We start from the raw sequence: 20,072 nt of genomic DNA, 5'->3' as shown, positions 1-20,072 counted from the left end.
TGGTATCAACTATTTAAGTGACCATTAGCCCATCACTTCTTCTCTTGAACTTCTGAGTTCCCTACTTTTAAGTAAAGGGGTCACAGTGATTCTAAACTGGGGGGACACTGCACCCAAGAGGCACCTGTAAATGTGTAGGAGCATTTATTATTATTATTATTATTATTATTATTATTATTATTATTATTATTAGTCAGGACCCAGCAATGCTAAATGCCCAGCAGAGAGCATGGGGACAGCCTACAAGATGAAGAATCGCCCACCCAAAATGTCAGTAGCAGCCTGAGTAATGTCCCTTCTGATAGTCAGTGATACCAAGCGGCTGTCCATTCATTAATTGATCCAGCCACCCATTACTGATCCCACACTGTACGCTGAGCACCAACCTTCCCTATCTGAAATGGCTCAGAAATACTGGCTTGGATTACATTCTTCTTTCTCCTCTGTTGTTTCTAAAAGTCTTCCCGACACAGAAGACCACCTGACACTTACAAATAAGAATTTTTCAGCTCAACCTATTAAGGGAATAGATCCCTGGACTCATCGTGTGCTTTGGGATTTCTAACGACACTGAGAACCAAAAAGGCTCATTCAGCCCTCTCCAAAGATTGGATGATGGCCGAGTTTGCCTTCAGTAATTCAGGAACAGAGGCCTTCAGCTCCACTGACCCAGGGCTTCCAGCCAGATAATGAAATCCCAATTGTGGAGCATGTAGCTAAATATTTCAACTATTGATTCAATCATCTCTAATTTTTAAAACAAAACACCAACTGTTTTGTGCCCAGTGAACAGTTTTCACTGGCAAACTCAAATTTCCTAGTATACTTAAATCGCATTTGAGGCCAGTTGTAAAACTGCCTTAGAACATTTTACCACATCAAGTAGGATCATTAACTTGCTAATTAACTGGGCAGTGAGCAACCCTGTGCTGCAGTACAATCCTACTAGCTGTCTCCCCTACGCATAGCCCCTCCGGGAGCGCTGTCACCTCTGGGCTCAGCCTCCAGCCTTCACAGTGTTAGATTACCAGTCGCATGGCCTTTCATCACCTTATCATCTCACAGCAGCCCCAGGGACAGCTTACAATTCTGATTGCTTGTTCCATTTTACATAGGAGAAGACCAATGCACAGAGAAGAGTGAGGGTCTGCCCAGGTCACAAAAAGCTTTCAGCATAGAGGGGATTCTGAGTGCTGTTTATAGTGACAAAAAGCCGCTCTGATGGTCAGGGATTCTTTGCAAATACAGTAGTCCCCCCTTATTAATAGGGGATACATTCCAAGACCTCCAGTGGATGCCTGAAACTGCAGATAGTACCGAACCCTATATACACTATGTTTTTTTCATATATGTACTCAAGTACTCAAATTCAGATCTTCTGACTCCTGACGCAGGGGTCTTCTCATTTCACCAAGTTGTCTCACTACATGATCAGGGTGAACTCTCCACCAACTCTCAGGGTTTCCATATCAGATGGAATCTCACTATTTGTGCAAAATGATAAGAAATGAAATAAAATGTGTGTTTTTTTCTGTAGTCTATGCAAATTTCTCTCTTATTACTCTTTTTTACGATAGTATTTAAAATTTTGTAAACTTTTGAGATTAGTATTTAGAGCAAATTTTCTTTCTAAGAGTGAAATTTGAAGAACACATTAAAGTAACTTTTACTGGTTGTGGGAGACAGTTGTCTGGGAGAAATTAACTTCAACTTTTGTCTAAATTCTAATAATTTATAAAACATTATAAGACCTCTGCCCCCTCATCTCCCATTCCCAGACCTATTCCTGAAGTGGTGGGGCAATCTAAAATGACTCAGCGTATTCTCCCCACCTGTGAGGTGTTCCCAGGGAGTCAGCCAGGGTGCTGAGGAAGATGAGAAGCCTATCTGCCGTGACACAGACGAATCGCCCACACCAGCCTGACTCATAGATTTGCTTTCTCCTCTTTTCCTCAAAACTTGGGGATGTTTAAGTAAAGTTAATTGGAGTTTGTTTCTGAGTCTGTTATAATTGCATCAGTTCTGGATCTACACAAAACCTCAGGTTCAGGGGAAATAGCCTTTTACAGAGCTATTTTTCTCCACTGTATGAAAACATTTCCTCCTGAACCTCCTGTTGTTCTTTACTTCCTCCCAATAGCTCCTGGATTGTTTCGTGATCCCAGTTGTGATTTTGCTCTCCTGGTTCTTCCTGCTGATTCGGTACAAGGCTGTACATTTCATCGGCATTGTGGTCTGCATCCTGGGAATGGGCTGCATGGTGGGAGCGGACGTCCTTGTGGGAAGACATCAGGGAGCAGGTGAGTTTTCGTGTGTTCACCAAGTTACTTGCCTCTGTGGGCGAGGCCAAGGCAAAACAAGTTCCTGGTTGGGTGGAAAAAAGGAACCGGATCTTCCCAGTGTTTGTGTCTTACTCATCTTGTTCTTCAACACCTAGAACAGTGGCACATAAGAGGTGCTTAATACATGTTCCTAGAGTGAATGAAGTCAGCAACATATAGGCCTTATGCTTTTTCTACAGGAATTCAGAAATACTGAGATCGTGGGTAAAGCTGAGAGTCAGGACCCATTTGGAGGTATTTTGGAGACCAGAGTGGCCTGGCCCAGACCACCTGGCTAGAGATGGTGTCAATGGGTCAGACAACTCCTGCACCACAGGCACCTTCCCCATCCCTTACCCCCCAACTCATTCTCTCCAAAGTCAGAGTAAGACTGAGCTGTCAAACTACTTGGTGAAGGTTGGTATATAGGCCTAATGGAGATTTGAAGACTAAGATTAGGAATACTTGATATTTTCATGAGAGAGAGAGCTAACTTTAGTTTCCTCAGGCATGGTTTTTGTTTTGTTTTGTTTGCTTGTTTTGGAGGGACAGCTTTTGGTAATAATCATAGGTAATCACCTTGTAGACCTACAATGTAAAGCTTCGAGATTTCCTCATCTTCTGAGAAATCCTGGTCCGGATGGTTTCCATAAGTGGAGGGGAGATGTTCGAAGTCCATGGCATTGACAACTCTGCCTTGGAGCCTATAAAGTGGTATATAATGTGGGAAGGGCGCAAACAATACTTACGTCCCAGTTCTGTGCCCATCACAGGTATACCTGATTATCCACCATAGGAACTTCCATGCCTTTGAGCTCACCTGAAAGGAGATGTCTTTTCCATGTTTTGAAGTAGAATCAGTGGGCCTATGTGTACATTCTCTCATTTCCACCTTACTTCAGCATTATAGACCTTCTCTGGAGACCATGTCTGCATTTACAGATGCATGGGGGAAAAGATACGCAATAAAGACGGCTCCTGAGACTATTATAGATGTTGGAGTGTGTAAAAAAACTTAGTAAGACCAAAGAGATCCTTCTCCATAACATTTCTACTTTTTCTTTTCTTGAACAACTTATGGATATAAAAGGGAAGTTTAGGAAGTAACAGCATTAAGATAAAACTCAATTAAAATAGCTCCTTATTATAAAATGTATATCTTGCTCTTCAAAATATCCTCTTCCTACCATAACACATTTATTGCATCATATAATTCATTTGTCAAAGATGTTAGATACCCATCACAACATTTTCTTACTATTAGACATAATTTTATATATATTTCAAGGAACAGAAAATATTTTCAGGGAGCTAGATAAACACAATCAAATAAAAATGACAATTTTATTGGTGTCAGATATTTTCACATGCATTAGCTCATTTAATCCTACTAATTATGCAAAAAAAAAGTATTTTTATTCTCATTTTTGCAGATGAAGAAATCAAGGCTCAGGGAAGATAAGGAACTTGTGCCAGGGCTGAATGGTGTGGCGTAGATGTGAAATCTAGCCAGCATTCTTTCTCCTATAGCACAATACTTATTTTTCCATAATTGTGACTCTTATAAGAAATACACAACTGTTACATTCTAGTAAATTAGGTTAAATGACTTTCCCAGATTTCCCATAATGGAGGGGTTTCCCCAGATCTGTAACTTTTAGTGCTAAAACCAAGAGAGTTCCAGGAAATCAAGGCAGTTGGTCATATTTAAAACTCAAAAATATTCAGTGAGATGGGTTCTTTCATAAATTGCAGTAATAGTCTTTCAACTCTCCAGAATAGTATAATTCACTATTTAATTCTTGATCTGGTAGTAAGTAGTGACTTTGAATAATGTTCCTTTTTCTCCTCCCACTGCCACACATAATCAAATATCCTTCTAAACGTGGTGTACATAGTGTTAAGTACATAGTACTTAAACAAAAATCTAATAAGTAAGACCGATTTTTGCAAAGCAATTGTGACTGCATTGATTAGAACCAAGAAGCAATCCAAAATGAGAAATGGCCCCAACGAGACAGGTGGCTCTTCAAAGAGAATGATTGATTCAGTCTTTCTAACCACCATTAATCAAACACTTAATAAGTGCTAGATAATATTTTACAAGCATTGCACATTATTTTGCATTCTTTTACTTTATTTACATTATTTTTACTGTGTCCTCAAAATAACCTCATTTTAAAATAAGGAAGCTGAAGTACAGAAAGACTCCATAGCTTGCCCAATGTTTAACAGCTAATAAGGGACAAAGATGTGATTAGAACCCATGTCTACCTGAATTGAAACCTATTGCCACTCAAAATCTTTACCATAGGATGAATTAAGAACTTTTCAGTCAGCACGAATTTTAAAATATGTATTGAGAACTTATAATTGCCAGGATCCATGCTCGGGAGCACACACAGTATAAAGCTAAGTAAGTCACAGTCCATGCTCCTCCACCCTACTGTGTAAAAAAAAAGGTGGGAGGAAATGCAGATGTGGAAGTTAACAAATAACAGATGTGGAATAGAATGCAGTAGGTGGCACACACAGGTGAAATGGTGTGAAAGTCAGAGGAGGAAGACAAGGCACTAGGTTGAATAGATTTCTCATAATTTCAAATGTGTCCATTTACCCAAAATTTACAAAACATAATCACTCATTGTGGTTTCATACATACATAAATGACAGATAGGCTGGATATAACTTTCTCCATGAACACTGCACAGAAACTGGCACACCATCTTAGGTATCTACTACATTAACAGTACATAAATCATGGAGTAACATGAAATTTCCGGTTAACTAGATGCAAATTGTTGATACAAAATATTAGTTTTAGGGGAGACGTCATCAAAATGGCAGCCTGCAGTGAGCCTCTATAAAGCTCCCCTGGAATTTACAACTAATCGAACAACAATAACTCCACAAAGGAATCCCTGCACAGCAGACAGACAAGACGAAGAGGCCCACTACTGAATTCACCTAAAGGTGGGCGAATCGCGTGAGCGGGGGAGGAGGGAAGGGAGAAGTGCGGAGACAGAGCCGCGCCGGCGGAGGACGCAGACCTAGTTCAGTGCTCCAAGCTCGCTGCATTCCGGAACTACCACAGCTGCAGGAGAGGGAAGAACTCGGACTGCTAGGGCTCCACTTATGGCCCACAGGGCTGAGGGGACAGCATATAACACGCTGAACCTAATGCTCACGGCAGAGACCTTGGAGAAAAGACTGAGGGAAGAAGGCTGAAAACGGTGGTTTAAGCCCTCACTGCCGAGCGGAGAATGGAAGCCTTAGGCACTGAGAGTAGCCGCCCCCTTCCTACCCTCCCAGAGCTCGCCCCGCCCCCACCTGCCTGGTGATAAAAGAGGAACAGTAGCAGTGTCAGATCAAAAGAATAGAATATTTGCTATTCTGAGAACTGTGGACCGCAGACACAGATTCACAACCCAACTAGTTCCGGCAAAGGGGAGGGAGCTGTGGAAGCAGAACTGCCTATGGTAATGGTTGCTGCCATTGCTCTGGGCCACCTCTCACAACTCACCCCGCCCCTGGCCCCGCCTATCTGGGCAGATCCCTGCAGGAGTAAACAGAACTGCTGAAACATATGGGCTCTGAATCAGGTGCAGGAAGACCTTTGGAACTTCAAAAGTTCTCGCATACCCACATGGACGCTGCGCCCTGTGACCCAGGCAAACTACTAAAAGAGGAGAAGCCTATCTCCCAGGAAATCCCCCCATTGTGCGAGAAGCTAGAATAGTGCAGAGAAAACTGCACTACCGTGTGAGAGAGAAAAAAAGGCTGCAGTCGGAGAGAAAATAAAACATTCTACCAACACCTACTGGAAAATAAAAGAAGGACCTCATCCTATCAACCTGTTGCAGAACCCACTCCTGAAGATGTCTAGGAAGAGAAATAATAAATCATTAATTCCCACGAATAACCAAGGCAACAAGACATCTCAGAAAGAAAATGAGAAGTCTCCAGAAAATGAACTTAAAGATACGGAAATATGTGACTTAAATGACAGAGAATTCAAGATTGCAGTTCTGAAAAACTCAACGAGATGCAAGAAAACACAGAAAGGCAGTTTAATGAACTCAGAAACTCAATCAAAGAACAACATGAGCATTTTACGAAAGAGATTGAAATTTTAAAAAAGAACCAAATGGAATTTCTGGAGATTAAGAACTCAATAGAAGATATTAAGAATGAAATAACCAGCTTAGGTAGTAGAGTGGACCAGATGGAGGAAAGAATCAGTGACATCGAAGATAGAAACCTGGAAATTACACAGATGGAAGAAGAAAGAGACTTGAGACTTAAAAGAAATGAAAGAACTCTACAAGAACTTTCTGACTCTATCAGAAAGAGCAATATAAGAATAATGGGCATAACAGAAGGAGAAGAAAGAGAGAAGGAAACAGAGAATATATTCAAACAAATTGTTGATGAGAACTTCCCAAATTTGTGGACAGAACTGGATCCTCGAATCCAAGAAGCAAATAGAACACCTAATTACCTCAATCTCAACAGGCTTTCTCCAAGGCACATTGTATTGAAGCTGTCTAAAATTAACACCAAAGAAAGAATTCTCAAGACAGCCAGGGAAAAGAAGACGGTAACCTACAAAGGAAAGCCCATTACATTATCGTCAGATTTTTCAGCAGAAACTCTACAAGCCAGGAGGGAGTGGAACCAAATATTCAAACTACTGAAAGAGAGAAATCATGAGCCAAGAATAATATATCCAGCAAAGATATCCTTTAGATATGAAGGAGGAATAAAGACCTTTCCAGACATACAGAAGCTGAGGGAATTTTCTAATACACGACCAGCACTACAAGAAATACTAAAGGAGGCTATTTGACCACCATCAACAGGGACAATTTGTGGCAACTGAAACATAAAAAGGGGGAGTGTAAAGGCCTGAACTGGAATATGGGAATGGAGAAAGTAAGCGTGCTGAAGAAAACGGAATACTCTAAATATCAAACTTTCTTTTACAGAATCTTAAGGGTAACCCCTAAAAAAAATCCAGAACTGAAATATATATGGTAATAAAAGAAGAAACAGAGGGAAACATCATAGAATACCACCACACAGAAATAACAGACAACAACAAAAAGGCAAAGAAACAATGGAGACACAGCCTTACCAGAAAACTAAAGACAGAATGACAGGAAATCCTCATGTATCAATAATCACCCTAAATGTAAATGGACTGAACTCACCAATAAAAAGGCACAGAGTAGCAGATTGGATCAAAAAACTAAACCCAACCATATGCTGCCTACAAGAGACACATCTCAGCTACAAGGACAAGCATAGACTCAAAGTGAAAGGGTGGAAATTGACACTCCAAGCAAATGGTACCCAGAGAAAATCAGGTGTAGCCATAATGATTTCTGATGAAACAGACTTCAGGGTGAAAAAGATAACAAGAGACAAAGATGGACATTTCATAATGGTAAAGGGGACTATACAACAAGAAGACATAACAGTCATCAATATTTATGCCCCCAATCAGGGAGCACCAAAATATACCAAGCAACTACTAACAGAACTAAAGGGAGAAATTGACCAAAACACAATTATACTAGGGGACTTAAATACATCATTGGCAGCTATGGATAGATCATCCAAACAGAAAATAAATAACGAAATAGCAGCCCTAAATGATACATTAGATGAAATGGACATCATTAACATATATAGAGCACTTCATCCTAAAACATCAGACTATACATTCTTTTCGAGTGTACATGGAACATTCTCAAGGATAGACTATATATCGGGACATAAAAGCAGCCTCAGCAAATTTAAGAAGATTGAAATCATACTAAGCATGTTCTCTGATCACAAGGCTTTGAAATTGGATATCAACTGCAAAAAGAAAGCAGGAAAAAAACACAAATACATGGAGATTAAACAACATACTTTTAAAGAACAACCGGGTCAAAAAAGAAATTAGAGGAGAGATCAAAAGATACATAGAAACAAATGACAATGAAAATACATCCTACCAAAATTTTTGGGATACAGCAAATGCAGTTTTAAGAGGGAAATTTAGATCATTACAGGCCTATCTCAAGAAACAAGAAAAATCCCAAATAAATAACCTCATGTTACACCTTAAAGAATTAGAAAAAGAAGAACAAATGAAACCCAAGGTCAGCAAAAGAAATGAAATAACAAAAATCAGAGCAGAACTAAATGAAATAGAGAACAAAAAGACAATAGAAAAAATTAATGTGACAAAGGGATGGTTCTTTGAAAAGATTAACAAAATTCACAAACCCTTGGCTAGACTCACTAAGACAAAAAGAGAGAAGACACTAATTAACAAAATCAGAAATGAAAAAGGGGAAGTTATCACGGACACCACAGAAATACAAAGGATCATCCAAGAATACTATGAAGGACTATATGCCACCAAATTCAATAACCACCAGTAACGAAATTGAATCAGTCATCCAAAACCTTCCCAAAAGCAAAAGTCCTGGACCAGATGGATTCACTAGTGAATTCTTCCAAACCTTCAAAGAGGATCTAATACCAATCCTGCTCAAACGCTTCCAAAAAATTGAAGAAGAGACAGTACTCCCTAACTCATTTTATGAGGCCAACATTACCCTGATACCAAAACCTGGTAAGGACAACACAAAAAAAGAAAACTACAGACCAATATCTCTGATGAATACAGATGCAAAAATCCTAAACAAAATTCTAGCAAATCGAATACAACAATGCATTAAAGAGATTGTTCACCACGACCAAGTGGGGTTCATCCCCGGAGCACAAGGATGGTTCAACATTCGCAAATCCATCAATGTGATACATCACATAAACAAAATAAAGGACAAAAATCATATGATTATATCAATTGATGCAGAAAAAGCATTTGACAAGATACAACATCATTTATGATTGAAACACTTAATAAAATATGTATAGAAGGAAAATACCTTAACATAATAAAGGCCATATATGACAAACCCTCAGCTAAGCTCATAATTAACGGTGAAAAACTGAAGCCCTTTGCTCTATGTTCAGGAACATGATAGGGCTGTCCCCTATCACCTGTTTTTCGACACAGTGTTGGAAGTCCTTGCCAGAGCAATCAGGCAAGAGAAAGAAATAAAAGGCATCCAAATTGGGAATGAAGAAGTTAAATTCTCACTCTTTGAAGATGACATGGTGTTATATATAGAAAACCCTAAAGACTCCACCAAAAAGCTATTAGAAACAATCAATGAATACAGTAAAGTTGCTGGCTACAAAAATCAACGTACAAAAGTCCATTGCATTCTTATATACTAACAATGAATCTCAGAAAAGAAATACAAAAAACAATTCCTTTTGCAATTGCAGCAAAAAGAATAAAATACCTAGGAATAAACTTAACCAAGGATGTGAAGGACCTATATGCTGAAAACTATAAGACATTTTTAAAAGAAATTGAAGAAGACACAAAGAAATGGAAAGACATTCCGTGCTCATGGATTGGAAGAATCAACATATTTAAAATGACCATATTACCCAAAGCAATATACAGATTTAATGCAATCCCCATCAAAATCCCAATGACATTTTTTAAAGAAATAGAACAAAAAGTTATCAGATTTGTTTGGAATGACAAAAGACCCCAAATAGCCAAAACAATCTTAAGAAAAAAGAACAATACTGGAGGTATCACACTCCCTGACTTTAGCTTGTACAACAGGCCTACAATAATCAAAACAGCATGGTATTGGCAGAAAAACAGACACATAGACTAATGGAATAGAATTGAGAACCCAGAAATAAAACCACATAGATATGGACAGATAATTTTTGACAAAGAAGCAAAAAACATACAATGGAGAAAAGACAGCCTCTTCAATAAGAGGCTAGGAGAATTGGAAAGCCACGTGCAAAAGAATGAAACTGGACTACTATCTGTCACCATGTACCAAAATTAATTCAAAATGATCAAAGACTTAAGCATAAGACCTGACACAATAAACTTCATAGAAGAAAAGAAAGGTACTAAACTTATGGACCTTGGGTTCAAAGAGCATTTTATGAATTTGACTCCAAAGGCAAGGGAAGTAAAAGCTAAAATAAATGAATGGGACTATATGAAACTTAAAAGCTTCTGCACAGCAAAAGAAGCCATCGACAAAATAAAGAGGCAACCAACTGAATGGGAGAAGATTTTTGCAAACAGTGCCTCCAATAAGCGGCTAATATCCAAAATATACAAGGAACTCATGAAACTCAACAACAAAAAAACAAACAACCCAACTGAAAAATGGGCAGACGACCTGAACAGACATTTCTCCAAAGAGGACATACAAATGGCAAATAGACATACTGAAAAATGCTCAACATCACTAATCATCAGAGAAATGCAAATAAAAACCACAATGAGATATCACCTCACCCCAGTCAGAATGGCTTTCATCAACAAAACAAATAGTAACAAGTGTTGGAGAGGCTGTGGAGAAAAAGGAACTCTCATACACTGTTGGTGGGAATGCAGACTGGTGCAGCCGCTATGGAAGGCAGTGTGGAGGTTCCTCAAGAAATTACAAATAGAATTACCATATGACCCAGCAATCGCTCTCCTGGGTATCTACCCTCAAAAATCTGAAAACATTTATTCATAAAGACACGTATGCTCCAATGTTCATTGCAGCTTTGTTTACAGTGGCCAAGACATGGAAACAACCAAAATGTCCTTCGATAGTTGAATGGATAAGGAAGTTGTGTATATACACAATGGAATACTATTCGGCGATAAGAAAAGATGATATAGGAACATTTGTGACAACATGGACGGATCTTGAGAGTATAATGCCATCGATAACTAGAAAATACTTCTGAACTTGCAGGTACACAAAATTGCATTATTATTATTAACAATAATTATCACGGCATTGGTGAAAACTCCAAGTATCAGGGAGTACAGTGCCTATAGTTGAAGGTCAGTTAATGGAATAGGCAATAAATGTGCAAAGTGGAGTTTGAAAAAAATTTGGTGAGACTCTTCATTGAAAGTGTGGTCTCTTTTTAGGATTTTTAAAAGGTGTATGATGTTCCACTAATCTCTCTTAAAGTGTTTCATTATAATTTAGCTTTCCTGAATCCATTCATACAAAATTAATATCATTAACCACACAATCTGTTAAGCAGCACTGCCACACTTCACTAGTACAACAAAAACTCTTTCCTAATATTTACCCACATCATCACAAGACTCTGAAATGGCTCCTGAATGAAAAGTGACTGAATTATGTTCATTATAATTTTATAATTTTAGTAATGGATATTTTTTATTTTATGGGTAATTCCTCAAATGAACTACTTAATTTTAGTTCTCTCGTTGTTTAAGAGTTGGCATAAAAAGGATTAGTCAGGTTGCTGAAGATGACACTCTGTCACAGAAACCTTACTTTCCCCAGAATATGCACCCAGCAACCTCCCATGACGTCCAGTTTCTCACTTTTGCCTCATAGCGTTCTTGCTCATCTGCTCCCCATGCACCCAGGGAAGTTTCTGGCCCTTGCAGATCCAGATTCTCAGCTCCATTCCCTCCAGTGTGACTCCAGCAAGCTGTCCTGCCTTTCAGGGTCTCTTTCCCTTTCTCTCTGATCCTTACCAGGAGTGGAAAGATGCCTTAGAAAAGGTGACACCATTTAGACTGACTATATACTCTCCCAAAGTGTCCACAAAGGAATGCACGAAGATGTCTTTCCCCAAGCCCAACCCAGATTCTTTTATGTGAATCTACTTCTAGAAAATGCTCAGTGCTCCCAAATGAACAGTGAGAATCTGATTCTACAGTTTTATATTGTTCTCTCTAATCTGGGAATCGAAGGCTACTCAAGGCTAGTCTCCCTTAGAATGATGCTGGAGAGAGCACCCATCTTATCCCTCACCTCCTGTGCCCCAGAGCTGCACGTCTGCCCAGCTCTCGTGCGCTGACCTGCACAGGACAGAGCTGGAGAGCGGGTACCAGCCCACCAGTGAGACCACCCTGGCTGCTGGTCTCCACTCTCCTTCCCTCTCTTCGTACTTCCTGCGGTGGAAAAAGTTTGCCTAATTATAGGAAATAGCCGCATGCAGCATTTATTAAAAATTGGACATACACCAAAACCAACAAAAATTCAGTTTAAAACAGATATTTTTTATGAAAGAAGAAAACTATTGATATAATGATGAGTTGCATATATTTCACTCTTAATGTTACTTACTTTAGGGGAGTTAAAAATTTCAACCCGTAATCACTTTCACTCTCATTTTCTAAGCAAAGACACATTTTACTCATGGTCAAAATAAAGTTTCAACTACTTCTATTGTAACTTCTCTCCCTGTCTAACAGACAGTGGCAATGCAAACTGCTTCTGTTTGTTCTACACCATGTTCACTAAACTGTTGGAAAGCTCCCTGCAGCAAATATAACACGTGCATGTATTAGCGGATATTCATAGACACGTACCTGGACAAAGATACAAGGCTTTGTGGAGATGGTGCAATCTAGAAGGAACTGGTCCCTTTCTTAGCTAAGGAGAACTTCTGCTTGAGTAGGCATAGGCAACCTTTTATGTTGGAACGTAGCTGGAGCACACATAAACAAATTTTGCTAAAGCTCAGTTGGCAAGTTCTAGAACTTCTGTAAAAATGTCAGAATGGAATAAGCATAGGAAGCTGATTTTGCTGGTATCAAATTCTTGTTAGGAAAATTTTAATGAAGCCCCCTCTGCTTCTTTTTGTTTGTTTGTTTGTTTGTTTGTTTGTTTTGGTTCCTAGGGGAAAATAAGCTGGTAGGGGACCTTCTTGTCTTAGGAGGAGCCACACTCTACGGTATCTCTAATGTCTGGGAAGAGTACATCATCCGAACCCTGAGCCGAGTGGAATTCCTGGGAATGATCGGACTCTTCGGGGCATTTTTCAGTGGAATTCAATTGTGAGTAAAAACAACAAGAAACTCAGACAGAGACTCTTAGGGCTTATTCTTACTTTTTTTTTTTTCCTTTGGGGTAGAGTTGGTCACATTATTTTATAATAATCAAGGCTGGAAACCTATCATCAACCTCCCACATGAAATCTGAAAACTCAATATCTTTACTAGTAAATTTCTCCCAAACTAAACAAGCTTATTATGACTTATTAGAAAAACATTTAATGGACTGTGAAGATAATTTACAAGAAGCATTAGAAGTACATTGATTCTCCCAAATCAGCCAGCGGGGATTTACTTAGAGAAATAGAAAAATGGAATTTAAGTGCCATGATTTGATGCACTTCCAAAAAAGGGACACTCTGTTTACCAGTACTACTGCCACTAGAAAACTTACATTTTAAATTTGTATAAATTTTTTCATTTATTGCCCATGAATTTGCATGAGTGAATCATATTTCAAATTCATCTCTGAGAAATTTTGTGTTTCTGTTTTCCTTGAACAGATGAAGCTATAACAGACATTCACTAAACCTCAAAAAGTCAAAAACACCCTATTTTGCAATAATTCTGGCATTGCAGCATATAAATCATCACTGACTTATGCTTCCGAAATTGTGAGAATAAGAGTCAAACAAAACATAATTTTCCATCCATAGAGTCTACATATTTTAGTTTCAAGTAAGAGATTAAGAATGACAGTATAACCTCCAGTTTAATTGCGCCAGATCTGTTTTCACAAAGCGAACAATTCCGATTTCACCAAATCACTTTCTACAAAGCAAGTACTTTGTAATTGTATTAGTACAGTGCCTGTAATTACTTATGGAAGATATTTTGGCATTACTTAAACATATTTTGCAAATTGGTTCTTTCCAAGAATCCTTTAAATTTCAGTATCCTCAGATAGAACTGAAAAACTCCGTAACAAACAAGGCACAGAGATGGGAAGACTCTCAGAGGATTTATTTTTGGTTCATTTTGAAAGCATGATGGCATTTTAAAGATCCTAAATTTGGTGCTTTTGATTTGTAAAAGGAAAAGAAATTGTCTGGTTCAACTATTCGTAACCAACATTTTGTAGATGGATGGCTCATTTTATGGATTATTATTCTTGAATCCAAAAAATATATTCAGAGATCTAGCGCTCATTTGCTTCAGTTACAGCCCATTAGAGCCGACTAAGCTCTTCAGAGACACTGCTGCCCAAATAATGCAAGTGGCACAGGGGTGTTTTTGGCAAATGGGATACACTGAGGGCACACTGAAACCAAATAATGCTGCTGGAGTGGTGCCAACCTCACCCCCTGGTCTTCTTCCAGAGCAGTGGTTCTCAGAGTATGGCTCTCTGACCAGCAGCTTGCCATCACATGAGAACTCCTACGATATACACACCCATGGCCCCCACCCAGATCTACAGAATCAGAATCTCTAGGAGTGGGGTTTCAGAAACTGTTTCAACATGCTCTCAAGATGGCTTTTAAGTTTGAGGAGCACTGCCCTAGGTCATGCGCAATCAGAAAATTGATTAAACCTGTAAGCACAGAAATTCTCCTTGCCATTTACTTTTCCGGTAGTATCTACGCAAGAAACAAAGACGACAGGCAGACTGGGTGAGGTGAGTGGGAGGTGTGGGTTCCACCATGCCCACTGGCACACGCTCATGGCTCTAGCCACAGCACACAAGATCCTTCAGGGGTAAGCCTTAGACGGCCTAAATTAGACCTGCCTCTGCGCAGCCCAGCGGTATTTTTTAAATTCAATTGATTGCTTCATGATTTGTATAAATCTGGTAAATGAAAAAGAGAAGAAGGACGCATTATAATCTTGCTCATCAGGTCCACTTTCTTTCAATTTGCAGAGCGATCATGGAGCACAAGGAGCTGTTAAAGGTGCCCTGGGATTGGCAAATAGGTAAGGGGCTTGCTCACCCAAGATGCTGTTTTTAGGGAACCTGAGAAACAAGTTTGAAGAGTCACGTGGGTGGGGGTGTGGCAGGAACAATGAAAGGATTTAAAACGCAAGGGACAAAAGAAAATGCAATCCCCTTATCATTTCAGAAATTCTTGCACACTGTAAGAGATGTATGATTCATAATGTTTCCTCATTGAGCTTTTGCCCATTATCACCAAGATGCTGTTAGTGTAGATGCAGAAGTATGTTATTAGGTTAAAGACCAACCAGAAAGAAAAGATACCCTGAGGCGGTGGCGGCACGTAAATGACAGCGATTTGCTCTAGCCAAGAAACGCAAAACTGATGTGATCATTAAAAAGTGGCTCTTCAGAAAAGGGAAAAAACTGAACTTAACAAAAAGACATAAATGAGAAACAACGTAATAGACATTCTAAGCCCATAAAAACCTTTTCAGAAGGGAGCATTTTGCACATAAGAAATGGTTACTTCATCCCCACATGGACTTGGTGGAAAATAGCGGACACTGTTTGAGCTCGTTAGTAGTCATCCAGGGCACCTCAAACTCCGCTGGTTTCTAAAATTACTTTTAGCTAATAAAAGTGAAAAATAAACACAAGGTTGTAAGATCCTAGGTGATGCTCTAATGATCACACAGAAAACCCTGGAAGGGACTGACATTAAATAACCTCAGACCAAAAGCTATCAACTCAGTGTCTATACAAAGAAAGGAGCACAGAGCTTGGCTTATGGGAATGCTTGGAAATTGTGTGCACAGTGGATGTAAATGGGGTGAAAATACAGATGCTTCCCCACACATGAAGCTGGCTGCTGGAGCCATCTCCAGTTTAGACAAGCTTTCATGGAATTGACAGCAGTCAAATTCTGCTTTTATGAGCAAGGACAACTATGACATAAACTTCCTTGCACCACTTTACCTTCCCACGGCCCCAAAGCAAGGCCACTCTGCTGACATAATTCCCTCTGAAGGCACATTGTGAGCTACAGAATTATGAATGAACCTCCCATAATTATTCATAATTATGAATAATCTAGGGGATTATTTCTAGTGACTACAGACGCTGACCATCCCTTGTGTCTGTCACAGAGTTCTGCCACTTAATTTCTCTCCGATTTTTCTATAGAATATTACAATTAAATGAAAATCAATAGACAGGAAGACGTGGGGGAAGGAGAGGAGGGCAGCTGTGAAAGGAAACCAGCTGCAGGTTACAGAGGCACTTGATTTTGAGACTCTCAGAACCGGGAAACAAAATGTTACCCATGCTGGGTAACACTTCCCACACAGTGGTCCATGAGTGTAAATTAATTTTATATTAATAGCAATCATAAAAAACAACTTGTCCTCTAATTATGTGGATGTCATGTGCATGTCCACTGAAGTTCTGTTATAATTCGGTGTTAAAATGTGTCATCAAAGGTCGTTTTATTCTGAGATCTCACATGGCCATTAAAATGCCAGTCCCCTGCAGTCCAAGATGATGAAAGATGGTGTAAAAGAAACACCTTGTGGAGCTATTCATTTAATTCCTGATTTGAAATGACTCCAAATGGTCTAGAAAGGGAATCAAATATTCATCCTTTTCTTTCCGAAACATTGATAGGGTTGGGTTTGAGATTTTTTTTTTTTTAATATACCAGGGCCACCTTTGTCTTCTTTACCTCACCCTGACATACTACAAGGTTCTATTATTTAGCTTAATTCTAGGCACATTGAATTCAGTGAATAAATGTTTATCAAGTGAATGAATGAATGAATGAATGAGAAGAGGATGGCAGGAGACTTTCAGCTTGACATTGCACTTCCTTTCTGGGGAACCAGGAGATGGCATACCAGCTGCTGCAACTGTGGACCAGAGAGGCAGGGAGACGTCAGGGGGTCAGCAAGCTCCTAAAGTGCCCCCACACCCTGGCACTCTTTGGGAAGTCTCCCAAGAGTGCCCAGCTCTGATCTCTGTGTCTAGGTGGCGAGCTCACAGTCTTAGTGACAAGACCGGAATCTAAACTATCTTCATCTCCCACATAGGTCAATGCCTTTCTCTCCCTTCCTTCTCTCCACATCAGTAATCTCCTTCATAAAGGTCTTGAACTGCTCATATGGTGGCCACTTTCTCAAAGTAAAAAGATATTCTGTTCTTATTTTGTTCTTATTCTGAAGTAAGTGGAATAATAAGTACATTTTATATTTTCTGGACTTGGAAGGCATTTTTTTAAACAAATTCTGAAATTTTCCTATAACATTGTCGAATTGCAAGATACAGAATAATTAAAAGCAAGAAGATAACAGATATTCTTGTTTATTTCTTTGTTTTACTCTACTGAACAGAAAGACTGGGTCTGGTTAGGTAATCATAAATTCAAGTAAAACATATGACCTAGTAGAGCTAAAATGTCCTCCGGGGGAGCAGGTGTATTCAAGTCACAGTTGGAAATCTAATAAATAGCTTAAACATTCCCTTATCCCATTTGCCATATTGTGTTAAAGGACATGTGAAGAAAGGTAAGCTGGTATGAAAGTCAAATGGCAGAGGAAAGCAAAAGTGTGCTGTGGGTCAGCTAGCACGCGTCTGTGAGATGCAGGCAGCTTCTTCACTTTTCATGCTGTGGGTGATGCTTGTTTTGGTTTTAGTTTTTCCTGAAGGTCAAGCAGGACATTTGACCTTTCCCTGAACCCTGAAGATGGGATCATAGTACCACAGAGCAGGAAGGACCTTAAAGAAAAGAAAATTAAGAATATACCTTTTCTTTCTGTCTTTTTTTTTTTTTATGTTGAATTGGAGACCTAGGGAGTTGAGGTGATTTGACGAAGCTCCCTCTGCCTGTGGAGGGAGTAACGTGCCCTGTCAGAGCAAGGCCCACCAGCCTGGTGCCCTTTACAGATTTAGCCTTATGCATATGTTCTGAGAAACCATTTTACCTAGCCTTTATGCTTAAGAATTAAAAGTAATATTTTAAAAATCTAAGATATTCAAAGGAAAGTGAAAGACAGACCACCAGTGGGATCCCAAAGAAAGTGATGAAATAAAATATACAGTGCGCAGCATACACAGGCACGTACTATATACTGATATATATCATATAATCACATATATACATTTATATATCATATATATTATATCTGTATACATGATATCTATATGATATCTATGTGATATCTATATCTATATATTTATATATCTATATCTATATATCTATATGTATATATCATATCATGTATATATCAGGGGTGCCAAAAATTGTATACACATGACTTGTATTCATCGTTTGTTATCAGTATATATTGAATATTACAAAGTATACAGTTTTTTCCTTTCTTAAAATGTATATACATGTTTTTGGTACCCTCTGTATATCATGTACATATCATATGTAAAATTAGACGCTCATTGGAATCAAATAGGATACTCCTTCAAAGCCCTATTTCTCTTCATGATAATTAAACAATATAGATAGATTACTGGTATTTGCTCAGAATTTAAAGCCTGATGGCCTGTGTGACCATCTGTATCCTGTGTACTCCCATCTGTTACTCCCTCTGTATGCTGCTGTTTTGCCTGTTTATTCTCAGATCCATTTCTTACCCTTACTGTGCTCTGCTCTGCATTGCAGAGGCTGACTCATGCAAACTACACTTTCCAGACTCCCTTGTCACCTGGCTTCCAGTTAGGTTTGGCCAATGGGAGGCATCGAGGGAGATTAGAGGGTGGTAGGAAAAAATAAACCAGGGTGCTCCTCCATATTTCTCTGTTTTGGTCTCTAGAAAGGGCCAAGTGTCCATGATGCTACCTCAGCTGGGTTCCCTAACTTCTGACGTCTGGTAACATGGCCTCCCCACTAGAGCTCTCTAGATCTAGGGTGTGAGTAACATACTGCCGCTGCAAATTTCTCCTTTGCCTCACCATTCCCATTTCCCCTATCACCCATTCAAACCCCTTTGTAACTTGTACTCCATATTAAATTTCCTCTGTTGAACCTAGTATGAACTGTGTTTCTTGACTGATACACTCTATAAGCCTATTTTCTTACCTGTATTAAGAGCGTTACAATAGTAATGACATTATACAGTTGTAGAGATTAATTAATTAATGTATATCAACTTCATGACACATAACAAGCTCTCAATCAGTATTAGCTGACAGTATTCTTTCCAATGTCTGTAGCTTAAATCTCTTTAGTGCATGAGGACAAGAATGACTAAATTCTGTCTTCAGTGAGAGAGAAAACATTTCAATTAAGAAATGGTTATAAGATGAGGGTAAGGGGGATCAAATATATGGTGATGGAAGGAGAACTGACTCTGGGTGGTGAACACACAATGGGATTTATAGATGATGTGATACAGAATTGTACACCTGAAGTCTATGTAATTTCACTAACAATTGTCACCCCAATAAATTAAAAAAAAAGAAATGGTTATACACATACTCGTACTCTGTCTATAAATGTAATTATTGCAGCCATTATGTAGTTGTCAATCAAAAAGTAATTCATTTCATTTGTTTGATTGTGTTGATTGACTGTTTGAAAACCCTACATGGATAGCAAGTTGAGCCTTCAGATGTATTGCTAACATCCATTAACTAGCTAATGTCCATCTAAGAACAGGCTTTGCTCACAAAACAGAATATTCAAGCACAAAACCCTAGTCTACCTAGCAAAGTGATTAACTGTGATGGTGTATGTATCCCACCTTCAATCCCAGAAATTTAGTTTCTGAAAGTCTAAAAATACACTTAGAATGTTAAAGCTTGAAGCATCCTGACATTGCCTGATGTGTAGAGTGAAACTCTGTTGTGTATCTCTTTTCCTATTCTCCTTGGCTCACCAATTGAGCTTGTAACATCACACCTCTCCCCTGAGCCTGCCAATTATATATCCAGCTCTCTACTA

General features: G+C 39.0%; 1 protein-coding gene across 4 annotated transcripts in view; it reads left to right on the top strand.

Annotated features, from left to right (window-relative positions):
- Window positions 1-20,072, top strand: part of SLC35F1 (solute carrier family 35 member F1) — a 385,011-nt gene that overhangs the window by 329,842 nt on the left and 35,097 nt on the right. For all 4 annotated transcript variants that reach the window (XM_081038689.1, XM_081038691.1, XM_081038692.1 and 1 more), the window contains exons 4-6: window positions 2,141-2,300; window positions 13,098-13,254; window positions 15,110-15,162. In XM_081038689.1, coding sequence (XP_080894815.1) covers window positions 2,141-2,300; window positions 13,098-13,254; window positions 15,110-15,162 — 370 coding nt within the window. The remainder of the gene's footprint in view (window positions 1-2,140; window positions 2,301-13,097; window positions 13,255-15,109; window positions 15,163-20,072) is intronic.

Source organism: Rhinolophus hipposideros (assembly GCF_964194185.1).
Source record: "Rhinolophus hipposideros genome assembly, chromosome: 3".
NCBI lineage: Eukaryota > Metazoa > Chordata > Mammalia > Chiroptera > Rhinolophidae > Rhinolophus > Rhinolophus hipposideros.
This window is presented reverse-complemented; position numbering and strand designations above follow the sequence as displayed.